Genomic DNA, 15,306 nt, shown 5'->3' on the forward strand with positions numbered 1-15,306 from the left:
ATTGGTTTGAGGTTGTAAGTCACCAAAAGACCCTTTGGGTGAGTGGTGATTTAAAAAATGAAATAAAATTGCTCTGAAAACTGGGTGCAGCATGGGAAATGAAGATACAAAATGCTTTATAAAATGGTCTTTTCAGTGACATACCACTGGAAGTACGGTACTGCTGCTTTAGTGAAGATAAATGTAAGGAGGACTTAACATAATGGGTCAGACCAGTACATCTAGCTGAAAGTTCTGTTTACAGATAATGGCCATTTGATCCCTCCAAGAAGTCCAAACACATCATGTTCACAATATGTTAATAATACCCATGTCTAGTAATCAGAAATACTTTGTAATTTGAAGCTTGTAATTTAAAGTTTCTAGAAATCTGTTTGCAAATGCTGCTAAAATTATTGATTTTCATTTCTAGGACTTAAATTGTTTAATGGAGAGATACCTGAAACCTCTACAAAAGGAAACTTTCCTCACTCAGGAAGAGGTATGTCTTAACCTTTGCTAGATATTGTTCATGAAAGTTTGTTGATGATATTTCCTGCTAAGAGCTTCTAAGTATTTATAGACTGATCATCAAAATTTAAATATTTAGAATACAGCATCATTGACAATTATGAATACGAACAAGTATGGATGTTTTGATGCCCAACTCAGTTTTGAAATGTTTCTTTCTCACCAGCTTGACATTCTTTTTGGAAATCTGACTGAAATGGTAGCATTTCAAGTAGAATTTCTGAAGACTCTTGAAGATGGGGTGAGGTTGATCCCTGACCTTGAAAAACTTGAAAAAGTCGACCAGTTTAAAGTAAGCCTTTGTGGCCTTGTTGAAGATCTGTAATCAATGTACTAACTTTAAATGAACGGCTTTTTTCAAACTTGTTTGAAACCCATCCCTTCTGGGGGTTTTTTGCAAATTATTTGCTAAGCAGGATTCTTGAGAATGTTTTAATTAGAAAAAATAACACACTTCATTGCTGCTACAATGAATGTAATTTTGATCGATAGATAATTTTATTGGCAAAACCATATAAATGCAGCTTATATCCAGCTTCACACTTGAAGCTTTGTCCAGAAAGAGTTAGCAACAGAAATATCATTGCATAAGACCATACTTCAGGCAAGCTTAACGTACACAATTTCCTGGAAAATCACAGGGAAAAATTATTCAGAACAGTAAAATGTGCTCAGTTCTTTATGAAAAATCATGCAAAAAAAGATGCTTGCTTGTTACATTTCTGCTTTTTGTTTCTTTCTTTCCTTCCAAGTGTTACATATAATTTAAAATAAATGTTCATAAATAGTAATAAAAATAGTAAAGAAACATTATCAGTAATGCTGAAAAATGGATCAAATATTTAATCATGGAATACTATTAACATGTATATATATACTATAAGTCATTGTGCTTACAGTTTAAATACAAATAACACTTCAAGAAGAAGAAGGATTGTGTGGTAAATGATCCCCAGGGTATGGGTTTTCTCTGGGACTGTGGGTTAAATAAATAATAAATTCAATCTAGCATAGCTAGTTTGTTTTCAAACCACTCTCTGTGTATGGCAGGTGATGGTCTGTGGCTGTGCCCACCAGCCCTTTTCTCCTTGGTGGCAAAAGATAATTCTCCCCTGGAGCTAATCCCTCCTGCAGAAGTAGAAAGGACTGCTTGTCCCTGGAAAGAAGAAAAAAATATGAACAAGACCAGAATTCTTTAATCAATCATAAAGAGGTTCCATATTGATATCACAAAATTTGAGGGTGTAGATGAATGTATGTGAATTTACAGTTAAAATGTTCTGTATAAACAAGTGAAATATTTTCTTTTTAATGGTCTTTTTATTTGCATCATTTAGGATGAGACATGTGCTAAGTAGAGCTAATCTGTATTAAGTGATCTCTCTCACATGCTTAATTCTAGAGCCTGTGATTTCCTAATGGATTTGATTGATAGCTGAGACAATATATTCTGAATTACAAAATCTTCCTTGCTCCTATAGTATTCTCAAAAAAGGGACGAGAAAAGACATTTCTTCTGCACATTTTACTGCATTTACCTTGATTTATCCAGTCTCTCAAAGGAGAAACTAATACACTACTTATATTCTCTTGATCCTAGAAAGTGTTGTTTTCCTTGGGTGGGTCTTTTCTCTACTATGCTGATCGTTTCAAGCTCTACAGTGCCTTCTGTGCCAGTCACACAAAGGTTCCAAAAGTCCTTGTGAAAGGTAAGAGCTGTCTCAACTCACTGTGATTTTTAAATATAGCTTTCTCAAGATTCAGACTTCCTCAGTACAGCCTGGAGCGTCTAGATGATGCTGAAATTACAGAAAGTAATTAATGGTGTCATGTTGAGAGGGCTGAAGGATACTCCTAAAAGGAGTAACATTAGAACTTTAGTTGAAGACAGATCTTGACAGAACATCAGCAATAGAAAAACCATTCTGGTTTTAAGATGGCAAGTATAAAAGAAAGAAATTAGGATAATGGGATTGGAATATTTTATCCCATGCTGTTCCCTGTATCCCTACAAAATTAAGTAGCTAAGCTTAGAACTGTACAGTGTATGTACTAAAACCGCAGGTCCCACCTCTTTCATGTACTAAAACTGCAGGACCCATCTAAGTGGAGCCAGCTGTTTGTCAAACGCCGATATTTCTCAGTAAGCAGTCTTTTGTTTTAAATCAAAGCTGTTTTATTGTTATAAACTCAGGAGCTGTACCAAGGACACAAGCCTTGGAAGTAATGACGTATACAAAGTTACACAGTTGCTATAGAGGATATTATCAAAGGTACCATACAGATGCATCATTGAGTCACAGGTTCAAAGGTTACTAAACAACTATCTATTTTACTGCTAAGCAATTTAGGCTATTGGAAACATCAACCATTCTCACACTATGCTGGAAGATAAGACTTGTCTGTGTGAGCCTGTGGGAGAGGCAACTTGAAAGTAATACCAGCCAGGCTGTAGCATAAACATCCTTGGGCCAGATGGATTTACTACATGCCCAATGGTTGTAAATAAGGGGGAAGCAGAAGAGAGCTGGTGACCTGCTCTGTATCTTTGTCTAAGGGAAAATTAGGTTACAGAAATGAGCGCGCTTGACATGCTGCCCCTCTTCGGGGCTTTGTGTCGTGACTCGAGCCTGGGGTAGGAAACGGCGACTGCTAGCGTCCCGGCAGTCAGCCAGAACTTTTGCAGCCGGCTGAGGTTTTCAGGTAGCAGCACAGAAGTTATCTCAAACAGTCCAATTAGTCAAAACCATAAATCAGTCCGAGCCGAGGGATAAAGCAGGAAGCGTAAACACAGGAATGCTGAGGGTCTGGTAACCGGAGAGAATAGATACGAACGAAGCCGAAATACCAAAACAAGTCCACAGAGCAGAGTCACAGTCCAGAGTTCCGAAGTCCAAGGTCCAAGCCGGGTCAGAAATACGCGGGTTCTCACAGAAGTCACGAGGGTGCAGAGCGCGGTCACGTTCCAGGAGGATCGTTCGTTGCCAGCACAGTTTGCCAAAAGGCCAGGGTTGCAGATATACTGTGCTGGCTTGTTAACCCATTAGTATGCCGGGCTTAGATCTCTCCTCCCCCTCATGCGTGCTTCGCTTCTCCTGTTTCTTATCTCCTGCCGTCTCCTTTCACGGAGCCGGCTAACAGGTGGTGGAGATTCAGGAGGGGATGAGCTGGGGCCCGGCGTGGCCTGATCAATTCCAGGTGGCTCCTGCTGCCGACTTGCCTCCTCAGGACTTACGTCCAGAGCTGTTAAAGGCGCCTGCTCTGAGCTAGCAGGGGCTGGGTCAGGAGCGGGCATGACACTTTGAAGGATATTTAGCATAGAATTGTTTAATCAGTGCTGGCGCGCTCACTTTGAGCTAATTACCCACTCATCGTGTGCTGTTGAGAAATGCTTACATCTAATAAGAAAATACAACACACCCCACTTCAACTTATCATCTAAGATTTCTTTTACTTCATGGTGATTCTGATTCCCCAATAGAATAGGCTCCGGAGCTTTGGATCGGGGGTGCCAAGGCGTCACTCCAGGATCTCTCCGAAGTAAACTGCAATGAAAGATTGGATGTATCTGAACAGGTTATTGATTACACGTTTAATACGGAACGGTCCCAAAAACTTGTATGCCAGTTTTTTTAGAAGTTTGTGATAAAGGCAAGTTCTTGGTAGACAGAAACACTGTATCTCCCACTTTAAAATCCCAAGTGGGCGAATGATGCTTGTTGTAATGTTTTTAGCCAATTCCAGATTTTCTTGGATGTTGTTCCAAGTTTTCCCCAACTTCCCCCACCATTGCTCAAAAGTCAGTGGGGTTTCATGCATTGTTCCTCCTGGGAGTTGTGGAAAGGGTTTCCCTTCATAACCATTCACTATCAGGAAGGGGGAGGATTTGGTGGAGCTATGTATAGTGTTATTATAGCCAAATGGGAGTAATTCTGCCCAGTTTGATTGCTGATAGTTCACAAAGCATCTTAAATATTGCTCCAGTAGCGCGTTCATCCTTTCCGTCTGTCTGTCAGTCTGGGAGTGATACGTGGAACTCAATCTCTGCTCAATCCCGGTTAATTTACAAAACTCCCACCAGAAGTTGGCAATGAACTGTATGCCACTGTCACTAATTAACTTAACAGGAAAAGAGTGTAATTTCACCACATGTTGGAAAAATAACTGGGCTAGTCTTTTAGCCGTGGGTATCTGGGAGCATGGGATGAAGTGAACTTGCTTAGAGAAAGTGTCCACTGCTACCAGAATTACGGTCTTTCCCTGAGAAGGGGGAAGTTATACAATAAAGTCCAATGATACCACTGACCACGGTCTGGTCACTGTTTCCTGTGGTTGCAATAACCCTGGGGGTTTCCCCCCTCTTCTCTTAGCCATTATGCATATGGGGCACGAAGCCACATAGTTAGATATGTCTCTCTTCATAAATGGCCACCAAAATTGTCTATTTACTAGATGCAAGGTTTTGACATGTCCAAAGTGCCCGGATAGTTTGCTGTCATGACAAAATTGGAGCACCCTTTCAGAGGCTCTCTGGTACGTAAAGTTTATTGTCCTCGTACCAGAAGCCCCCCTCACCCTTCTTCACCCCTTCGGGTATTGTGTTTCCTTCTTTTTCCACCCCTTTAATCAGTTTTTCTCCCCCCCCCCCCCCATTTTTCTTCTAGTTTCTCGTGCTTTGTTTGAAAGCGGGTAGTCACCACTCCCCCAATTGGTTGGGGGAGATGAGTGAATCGATCACCTCTTCCCTTTAGCTGTTGCGCTGGAGGAGTCGAGATAATGCATCGGCCAGAAAGTTCTTAGATTCAGGGATGTGTTTCAATTTGAAATCGAATTTAGCAAAGAACCCCACCCACTGGATCTGTTTCTCAATTAGTTTCCTGCGACCGGTCAGGGCTTTTAGGTTCTTATGGTCAGTCCATATCTCAAATGGGACCCTTGCTCCTTCTAATTTATTTATTTATTTATTTCATTTATATCCCGCCCTCCCCCACCACGGCAGGCTCAGGGCGGCTAACAACATTCTACAATCATACAATAACAAGTAAAACCTTAAAATTACAATATAGAGCAATAAAACATTAAAATATTAACTTAAAACCAATCCAGTAATACAGTTGTGATGCGGTATAGATCTTTAGACCGCATTGGCGGACCCTTGGTTACCGTTTTTCCTAGCAGTCCGAGTATGCTAATTTAAAAAGGGTGTTCTTGCAGGCCCTGCGGAACTGTTCAAGGTTCCGCAGGGCCCGCACCTCCTCTGGGAGTCGGTTCCACAGGGTAGGGGCCGCGATCGAAAAGGCCCGTGCTCTGGTACTCTGATATTTAATTTCCTTCGGCCCAGGGGCAGTCATTAGGTTTTTCCCGGTTGACCTCAGTGCTCTCTGGGGTTCGTATGGGGAAAGACGGTCCCTCAGGTAGACAGGTCCTCGGCCATATAAGGCTTTAAAGGTAACGACCAACACTTTGTACTGGACCCGGTATATAATCGGCAGCCAGTGCAGTTCACGTAGCCCCGGCTGTATATGTTCCCGTTTTGGGAGTCCCAACAACAGCCTGGCCGCCGCGTTCTGCACTAGCTGCAATCTCCGGGTCCGGCACAGAGGTAGCCCCAAGTAGAGGGCATTACAGTAGTCTAGTCTTGAGGTGACCGTTGCGTGGATCACTGTTGCGAGGTCCCGGCGCTCAAGGAAAGGGGCCAGCTGCCTTGCCCGCTTCAGATGGAAGAATGCTGACTTGGCAGTGGCTGCTATCTGGGCCTCCATCGATAGTGAAGGCTCCAGTAAAACACCCAGACTCTTTACCTGGCGCGCTGCTTTCAATGGCGCACCATCAAAGGTCGGGAGAGCTATTTCCCTTCCCAGAGCGCCGCGACCCACGCATAGGACCTCTGTCTTCGCTGGATTCAACTTCAGCCCACTCAGCCTGAGCCATGTCGCAACAGCCTGTAATGCCCGGTCGAGGTTCCCTGGGGCGGAGTCGGGCCAGCCATCCATTAGTAGATAGAGCTGGGTGTCATCTGCATATTGATGGCAACCCAGCCCAAACCGCCGGGCAATCTGGGCAAGGGGGCGCATATAGATGTTAAACAACATCGGGGAGAGAACTGCTCCCTGAGGCACCCCACAATCCAGTGTGCGCCTCCGGGACCGCTCGCTCCCGATAGCCACCCTCTGTCCCCGACCTAGGAGAAAGGAGGAAAGCCACTGCAAGGCCGACCCCTCAACCCCAATGTCGGCGAGGCGGCGCGTCAGTAACCGATGGTCGACTGTATCAAATGCAGCCGACAGGTCTAACAACATCAGTACCGCAACGCCGCCCCGATCCAGTTGCCGTTGGAGGTCATCCACTAAGGCGACCAGCACCGTCTCCGTCCCATGGCCCGGCCGGAAACCAGACTGACATGGGTCTAGGACAGAAGCGTCATCCAGAAACCCCTGTAGCTGCTGCGCCACGGCCCTCTCAATAATTTTACCTAAAAACGGTAAATTGGACACCGGCCGGTAATTCGCCAATTCAGCCGGGTCTGCTGTAACTTTTTTCAGGAGAGGGCGGACCAAAGCCTCTTTCAGAGGTGTTGGAAAATGCCCCTCTAAAAGGGATCTATTTATGATGTCCCGTAAAGGACATCTAAGCTCCCCTTGGCAGGATTTAATCAGCCAAGAGGGGCAAGGGTCCAGATCACATGTTGTCGGGCGAGCAGCAGAGAGGACTCTGTCGACTTCCTCCAGGCTGAGTGGGTCGAAGTGGTCCAGCACTAAACCCGAAGACAGGCACGGAGCCTCAATTTCACTCACTGTATCTAATGTGGTAGGCAGGTCTTGGCGGAGCAGCGAGATTTTATCTGCAAAATATTTCGCAAATGCCTCGCAGCCTATTTCTAATTCTCTAACATTTGGTTTGCCTTGTGGCAACGTTGTAAGATCCCCAATTATTCTAAATAATTGTGCTGGGCGCGAATTTGCAGATGCAATCTTGGTTGCAAAGTAATCTTTCTTTGCAGCCTTGACTGCCATCTCATAAGACTTCATAAACGTTCTATAGGATGTTCTCGTTGCTTCGTCCCGAGTATGCCTCCATTGCCTCTCTAGTCGTCTGAGCCCTTGTTTCAGCTGGCGCAACTCCAAGGTGTACCATGGAGCCAGCTTCATACGAGGGCGCAGAGGGCGCCGGGGTGCAATTTCGTCGATAGCCCTGGACAGCTGGCCCTGCCATATTTCCACCAGGTCATCGAGGGAATTGCCAGTGGGCCAGGGATCCCTCAGGGCCGTTTGGAACCGTTCCGGGTCCATCAGGCCCCGAGGGCGAGCCAAAATAGGCTCTCCGCCCATACAGGGTTGGGGCGGCATCCCCACACGGGCCTTAAGGGCTAGGTGATCCGACCATGGTACCGCTTCTACGGCGATATCGTTCACCAAAATCCCGGCTGCAAAGATCAGGTCTAATGTGTGCCCGGCCTGATGCGTGGGAGTCGTGACAAATTGAGAGAGTCCCAGTGTCGCCATGGACGACACTAGGTCCATCGCCTGAATGGAGGCCGTGTCGTCGGCATGGACGTTGAAGTCACCCAGGACCATAAGCCTCGGGTACTCCAACGCCCAGCCCGCCACTGCCTCCAATAGTGATGGTAAGGCGTTAGCTGGCGCGTTGGGCGGACGGTACACCAGCCAAACTGCCAACCCCTCTCCGACATCCCATGCCAGACCGGTGCATTCAATCCCGTCAATCTTTGGGTCCGGGAGAGCCCGAAAGGAGTAATCCTCCCGTATGAGTAATGCTACCCCTCCCCCCCGCCCGCTCATCCGTGATTGGTGAAAGACCGAGTATCCTGGGGGGGACATCTGGGAGAGAGCTACTGTCTCCCCGTCCCTCACCCAGGTCTCGGTCACGCAAGCCAGGTCCATGTTCTGCCGTAGCAGGAACTCCCTAAGGGTTGCGGTCTTATTATTTATGGACCTGGCATTACATAACACCAATGACAGAGGCGAGCATTTCCTCTTGGTCCCACTACCTGCTACCATTGGGATGGGAAGTAGACTGGAAGGTGGCCGAGCGCCATTTTGTCTCTGTCTCCTTCCCTTATATTTCTGTCTATTCCCACCGTCATATCTTCCCCTCCCCAGGAGCACTGGAATCTCCTGGCCGAGCATCTGCACCAACCCAAGATGAACCCAAGGTAAACTCGCCGGTATCACTCCCCGATTTGTTTGCACCTGCCGTTCAATTTACCCTCCTCACCATAGCCCCTCCGGTTCCCGGCTAGTAAACCCACTACTCATGTCTTAAATTAATTAATTTAGTTAACCCTCCCAATCTACCTTACAACCAATTAGTTTGAATTCATATGCATTCATTAGTTCCTAAACTTATTAATAAATAATCCCTCCCACCCCCATCCTAATTAATAAGCTAAGAATTTTTTTTTTTTAAAGTCTAAATATTAAGTCAATCGCTAATTGATTGGTAAAATAATCAATAATTAATTAACAATAATAATAATTAATTCTATTAGTGGGCTAACCAATATCTCCATGTCTTGAGCTTGAACATTACAGCAAATGCTTCTTTGTCCCACACCAACCAATTTCTCTGATCTTGGGAGAACTTTTTAGAGATGTAAGCGCACGGTTTTAGGGATCCCTGCTTATATGGTTGCATGAGAATTGCCCCCACAGCGACATCGCTGGCATCGCATTGGACCACAAAGGGTTTTAACTCATTGGGGTGAATCAGGATGGGTTCACTGGCGAACAACCTCTTTAACTTATTGAATGCCTCTTGACAGTTTTCTGTCCAATTTAGTTTTGCTCCTGGCCGCTTGGCCTCTGGACCTCTTCCTTTTGTTTTAAGGAAGTCTGTCAGGGGGAGCATGGTGTGGGCGAACCCTTGTAAAAATTTTCAAATCCGATGAAGGATTGGATCTGTCTACATGTCCTCGGCGGGATCCATTGCCAAACCCCTCCCCAACACTCGGTAGCCTAGGTAATCCAATTCCGTTTTATGGAACTCACACTTGGATAGCTTTGCATATAGTTGGTTCTCATAGAGGGGTTGCTAAGACTTCTCACTAATTTCACTTGCGAGGGGAGGTCATTGGAATAAATAATTATATCGTCCAGGTACACCACTACCCCTTGGTGCAAATATTTTTGCAGGGCTTCATTTATAAAGTTCGTGAAAACTCCCGGGGCCCCCTGCAACTCGAATGGCATGACTAAGCATTCAAATTGCCCCATCGGCGTGTTAAATGCCATGTTCCATTCATCCTCCTCTTTTATGCGTACCCAGAAGTAAGCGTCTCTTAGATCCAACTTGGTGAAAATCTTTCTCTCCAATATGGTGCTAAATAAATCCTTTATTTGGGGTATGGGGTACCCATTCGATGTCAAAATCGCGTTGATCCCCCTAAAATTCATACAAAGTCTGAGCCCCTCATTCTTCTTCTTCCTAAAAAGTACGGAGGTGGAGTGAGGGGCCGTAGCCAGTCTGATGAACCCCCACTTTAGATTCTTGTGCAAAAACTTGTGAAGCTCTGTTTTCTCAGCCCACCCCATAGAGTATAGTTTAGCTCGCGGGAGGCTCTGCCCCGGAATCAATTCTATAGCACAGTCAGGGTCTTGGTGGGGGGGAAGCTCGTTAGCTTCTTCCTCACTGAATACTTGTTTTAAGATACTCTGTACTCTGAACAGGTTTTCTGGATGTCTTTCATAATATTCTACAATATTTACAACAGTTCTGATATTGTCTCTTATTTGCCTTTTGGGAAGAAACCTCGCTTGATCTTCCTTTATAAAATGTATCAAATGTTGTTTAAGCCGTTCTGCCAAGATTGTTGTATATATTTTATAGTCATTGTTTAATAGCGAAATTGGTCTATAATTTTTTACATACGTGACATCTCTATCTTCCTTTGGTAACAAAATAACAGCTTCCTTCCATGTGTTTGGTATTTTCCCTTTTATTCTTATAATGTTCATCAACTTCTGCAATTTTGGTATTAACTCATCTTTAAAGGTTTTAAAATATTTAGCTGTATATCCATCTGGCCCAGGTGCCTTTCCATTTTTCATTGTATTAATTGCTGCTTCAATTTCTATTTTTTCAATTAGATCATTTAAAACTTTTCACATATTTTCTGTTAAGGGTTCTATTTTTATCTTTTGTAGATACTCATCCATCTTTTCTTTCTTTATTTTAACACCTTTAAACAACTTGGCATAATACTTAAAAACTCTTTTTATTCCCTCTTGGCTAACCACCTCTCTTCCATCTACCACAATTTTATTAATAATTTTATTTTCTCTCTTTTTCTTCAGTTGCCAAGCCAAATACTTTCCAGGTTTATTTGCTCCCTCAAAAGATTTCTGCTGCAGTCTTTTCAAATTCCATTCCAATTCTTTATATAACAAATGTCTCATTTGCATTTGTAATATTGTAATTTCCCTTATAATTTTCTTTTCCCCTGGCCTTTTTCTCAACTCCCCCTTTTTTTTCTTTGTTTCATTTTGAATGTCCAACAACTGTTTTTCTTTTGCTCTCTTCTTTATTATTCAAAGTAATCAAAATTCCTCTCATTACTGCTTTATAGGCATCCCAGACCATCTGAAATTCTATATCCTCTTTGTCATTCATTTGAAAGAAAGCTTTAGTTTCATTTTCTAGGTATGTCACTATTTCTTTATTCTGTAGTAAATCTTCATTCAATCTCCATCTTCTCAACTTCTTAGACAATTTTGTAATCCACATTATTGGGTAATGGGCAGCCCTAATTTGGGGTAAAATCTCTATTTTCCTTGTTATAAGGCCTAAAGCTTTAGTGCCCCACAACATGTCAATTCTGGAAAAAGTTTTATGTCTTGCTGAAAAAAAGATATAGTCCCGCATTTCAGGGTTAAATTTTCTCCATATGTCCTCCAAATTTTCTTGTTTGACCAATTCAAAAAAAGACTTTGGCAATTTTCCTTCTTTGTTATTATTCCCCCCACCCCCAGACCTAACCAGTGAGTTAATTGTTCCATTAAAGTCTCCCGTTATCAAAGCTTGGTCATGTCAGTTCATCAAATTGTTGTATAATGTCTTTTTAAAAAGCATCCTTTGCACCATTAGGCGCATACAGTCCCAATAACAACATTTTTTTTTTGCATTTAATATTATTTCTACTGCTACAAATCTTCCATCTTTATCTTTAAACACTAATTTTGGCTCCAATTCTTGTTTAATATAAAAAATCACTCCCCTTTTCTTCTGTTCAGCCAATGAAAAAATTCTAACCCCAATTGTTTATTCCTTTTGTTTAATATGCACTTCTTGTAAACAAACTATATTACAATTTTGCTTTTTAATCCAATGAAACGTTGCCCTTCTTTTTTGTGGTGAATTTAGTCCATTTACATTCCAAGACAATAATTTGTAATCCATCATGGTGCAAATTCTTTACATTCTTCATAAAATCTACGCAGTTCCTGTGCATTTGTAATTGTGATTCTTTTCCCCTGAAGTTCAGAACTCAAACCTTCAGGTATTATCCATCTAAACCTCATTTCATTGTCCCGTAATTTTTCTGTCAGTTTTTTATATGTTCTTCTATCATTTATCTCTTGCCTTGGCAACTCCTTCATAATTCTTACTCTGCTGCCTCCCACTATCAATGTATTTTCAAAGTTTTTATTCATGATCTTTCCCACCATTTCTTTTGTCATGTATCTTATGACCACATCTCTTGGTACATTATTTTTCTTGGCATAGAGTGAGTTCACTCTATACATATAGCCATACATATTTTTAATCTCTTTAGGATCTTCCTCTAAAAATTCTGCAATTATTTTTATTATATATTCTTTCAAATCACCATCTTCCTTTTCAGGTAATCCTCTTAGTCGTATCTGAGTGTCCATCAATTTGTAGTTATGGATTGTCACTTTTTCTTGTATTTTCAACCAGGTGGAGTCTTGTACTTTCATTCTCCCATCTACCTCCTGCACTTTCTTAGATGTTTCCTCTGTCTCCTTTCTGAGATCTTTCATATCTTTTTAAATCTCTTCTATAATTTCTTTTTTTTGATGCAGTTATCATCTCTTTCATGCCTTTCATCATTCTGGCCTTCATTGCCTCTAATTGATCCTGCATTTTCTCCAATGAAGTAGCCCTTGTACGGGTTTGCTTGTGTTCTGACATTTAAAAACACTGAAAATTTTGATCTCACCAATTTCAAATTTGACTATCAGGTTCAAAAGATTAGAGCTTGCTTTTTACAACAAGCCTAATTTCGCTGTCCTCGGAGCTTCCCAGACCAAGATATTAATTTTTAAAATATTTAAATCCTTCAAAATGGCAGTCACGACTTTTTGGTTCTTTCTGAATTTTTTCCCCTTTTTCTTTTAAAGGCTTCTAAAGTCCATTATAAACAATATGTCCAATAGTATTTATCTTCTTATCATCATCTCAATTAATTCCAACAATTTTTAATGTCCCAAACACTTTAAAAACATTATTTTAATTTTGACCTCCTTGCAATTGCCGCCGATGTTTCTCAATGGTATTATAGTCCAAGAGTAGGCTTTTCATCTGCTACTTCCTGCTTTACTTGCCACCAAATCTCGTTTTCACTGGTAAAGAGATTTCACGATACTTGACGCACTTCCTGTGTTGATTGTATATGCTGCAGGTCTGTGATGATGGTGGTCTTTTTTCAAAACCGCAAGTAGACCAAACAATAAATTCTTTTCCACTTTTTAGCACTGTCCTTTAAATTTACAAAGTCCAAATTTCACCTCTTCCTCCCTTCTTCTTCCAAGCTTTCTAGATTTCCATTTCCCACCTTCTGAATTTATTCTGTTTAACTGTAAATAGTCCCGGAATGAAATATAGTACTCTGTACCTTTTCTGCCAATTATCCAGATCCACACCGGTCTTGTGTGGCTTTAGATGTTTAGCAAAGTCCAAGAAGGTTAGGATTCTGTCAAGCTTATGTCAAATAAATGACTCTGAGATGATGAAAATGCAACTCTTCTCCGGAGACCCCTCAAAGCCTCAAAGGAGCCCCCCCACCCGGGGCTCCCTTTTAGCCAAGGTAAATCTCTTCAAAGTTTTCTGTGCATATCTTGGACTAATTTCTGACTTAGAAAAGTAGGCAGTAGGCATTAAGTTGCCTTCCACTACCCCGAACAGAAGTTCTAGCCTGTTCTCTTTATGAGAAGCAGCTCAGCTCGGCATTTTCCTCCCCTAGAAGTCCCAAACGCCGATATTTCTCAATAATTAATGTTTTGTTTTAAATCAAAGCTGTTTTATTGTTATAAACTCAGGAGCTGTACCAAGGACGCAAGCCTTGGGAGTAATGACGTATACAAAGTTACACAGTTGCTATATAGGATATCATCAAAGGGTACCATACAGATGCATCATTGAGTCACGGGTTCAAAGGTTGCTAAACAACTATCTATTTTACTGCTAAGCAATTTAGGCTATTGGAAACATCAACCATTCTCACACTATGCTGGAAGATAAGACTTGTCTGTGTGAACCTGTGGGAGAGGCAACTTGGAAGTCATACCAGCCAGGCTGTAGCATAAATATCCTTGGGCCAGATGGATTTACTACATGCCCATGTCACTATTATGTGTAAACAGACAGCTTATAGCATGTGCTGCAAAACAGAAAGTAGATCTAGAGGCTTAGATGATCTACCTGACAGCTGGTGGCTGGCTGCCAGAAATCTTACATCAGCCAGCAGAGTCAGCATGACACAGCAAGTTGCTGATTGGCTGTCCCATGTATAAATGTACAGAGCAACAGTGGTGATTGTGGGTTTAAGGAGTTGGAGTGCAGCGGAGCATATTGTCAGTCAGGAGAGTGAGTTGGTGTAAATAAATGTATATAGTGGTTTTACAGCTACTGTGTACAGCCTTCATTCTTGCGTCGCTAAGCATCACCCTCTGGGTCTCTCTACGCGCATCGACACCCCAAGGGTTGTAAATAAAGGGGAAGCAGAAGAGAGCTGGTGACCTGCTCTGTGTCTTTGTCTAAGGGATAATTAGGTTACAGAAACGAGCGCGCTTGACACTGTTGAAACACCAGCTCCACCCCTTGCAGCTCCCAAGATGCTCCGCACCCTGCTGCTCTTCCTCCCTTCATGGGGGCAAAGGTGGCCCCCCAATTCCACGGCCGCTCTGGCTTCAAATAGGCTGTACTGATCCTTTTCACTTTCTACAATTATTACTCTGTTCATCTTCAGTCAAACTTTTTAATTATGCTACACGCTGGAGATATTGGTTCATTTTGACACCTGATTCATACACAGTTTAGAGCAGCCTCCACAGACAGCATTTTTAAATGTCTATGAACTGTACATGAAATTAGACCTGTGATTAGGATGTCTGTGATTTAAAAAAAAACTAATTAGCAACCCAGGCAACTACTCTGAAGATAAGAGTTGTGAGAGAAAAGTTGTTAAACTCTTTCTCCCTTGCCCCTTCCATTATTTAAATAAATCATTCAAAGCTGCATAGGGGAGGAGATAGGCACTGGTGCAGCTTCAGACAGGGTATTTAAATGGAGTGAGAGCGAACAGTGAAGATCTTAATCACAAAAGTTTCCATTCATGCCTACTTTGACATCTGGATACTCACTGTTTTTGGTTGCGTGAGGTTCAAGTGAAAGAATGTAATCTGTATATTTCCCACGTGTGGCTCCTGTATGTGGATAGCTAAACCTGAGAACTGGAGCCACCCGTACCCCAAAAAGTTTTTTCTGCAAACTTGGGGACCCTTCTACATTTGCAGAAAAATCTGAAGAGTTAAAGAA

At 42.4% G+C, this 15,306-nt stretch overlaps 1 protein-coding gene across 3 annotated transcripts in view; it reads left to right on the forward strand.

Annotated features, from left to right (window-relative positions):
* The window catches only part of TIAM1 (TIAM Rac1 associated GEF 1), a 338,703-nt gene that overhangs the window by 268,241 nt on the left and 55,156 nt on the right, over window positions 1–15,306 (forward strand). For all 3 annotated transcript variants that reach the window (XM_060234342.1, XM_060234345.1, XM_060234346.1), the window contains 3 exons: window positions 413–481; window positions 677–802; window positions 2,111–2,219. In XM_060234342.1, coding sequence (XP_060090325.1) covers window positions 413–481; window positions 677–802; window positions 2,111–2,219 — 304 coding nt within the window. The remainder of the gene's footprint in view (window positions 1–412; window positions 482–676; window positions 803–2,110; window positions 2,220–15,306) is intronic.

Source organism: Heteronotia binoei, chromosome 3 (genome assembly GCF_032191835.1).
Source record: "Heteronotia binoei isolate CCM8104 ecotype False Entrance Well chromosome 3, APGP_CSIRO_Hbin_v1, whole genome shotgun sequence".
Taxonomy (NCBI): Eukaryota; Metazoa; Chordata; class Lepidosauria; order Squamata; family Gekkonidae; genus Heteronotia; species Heteronotia binoei.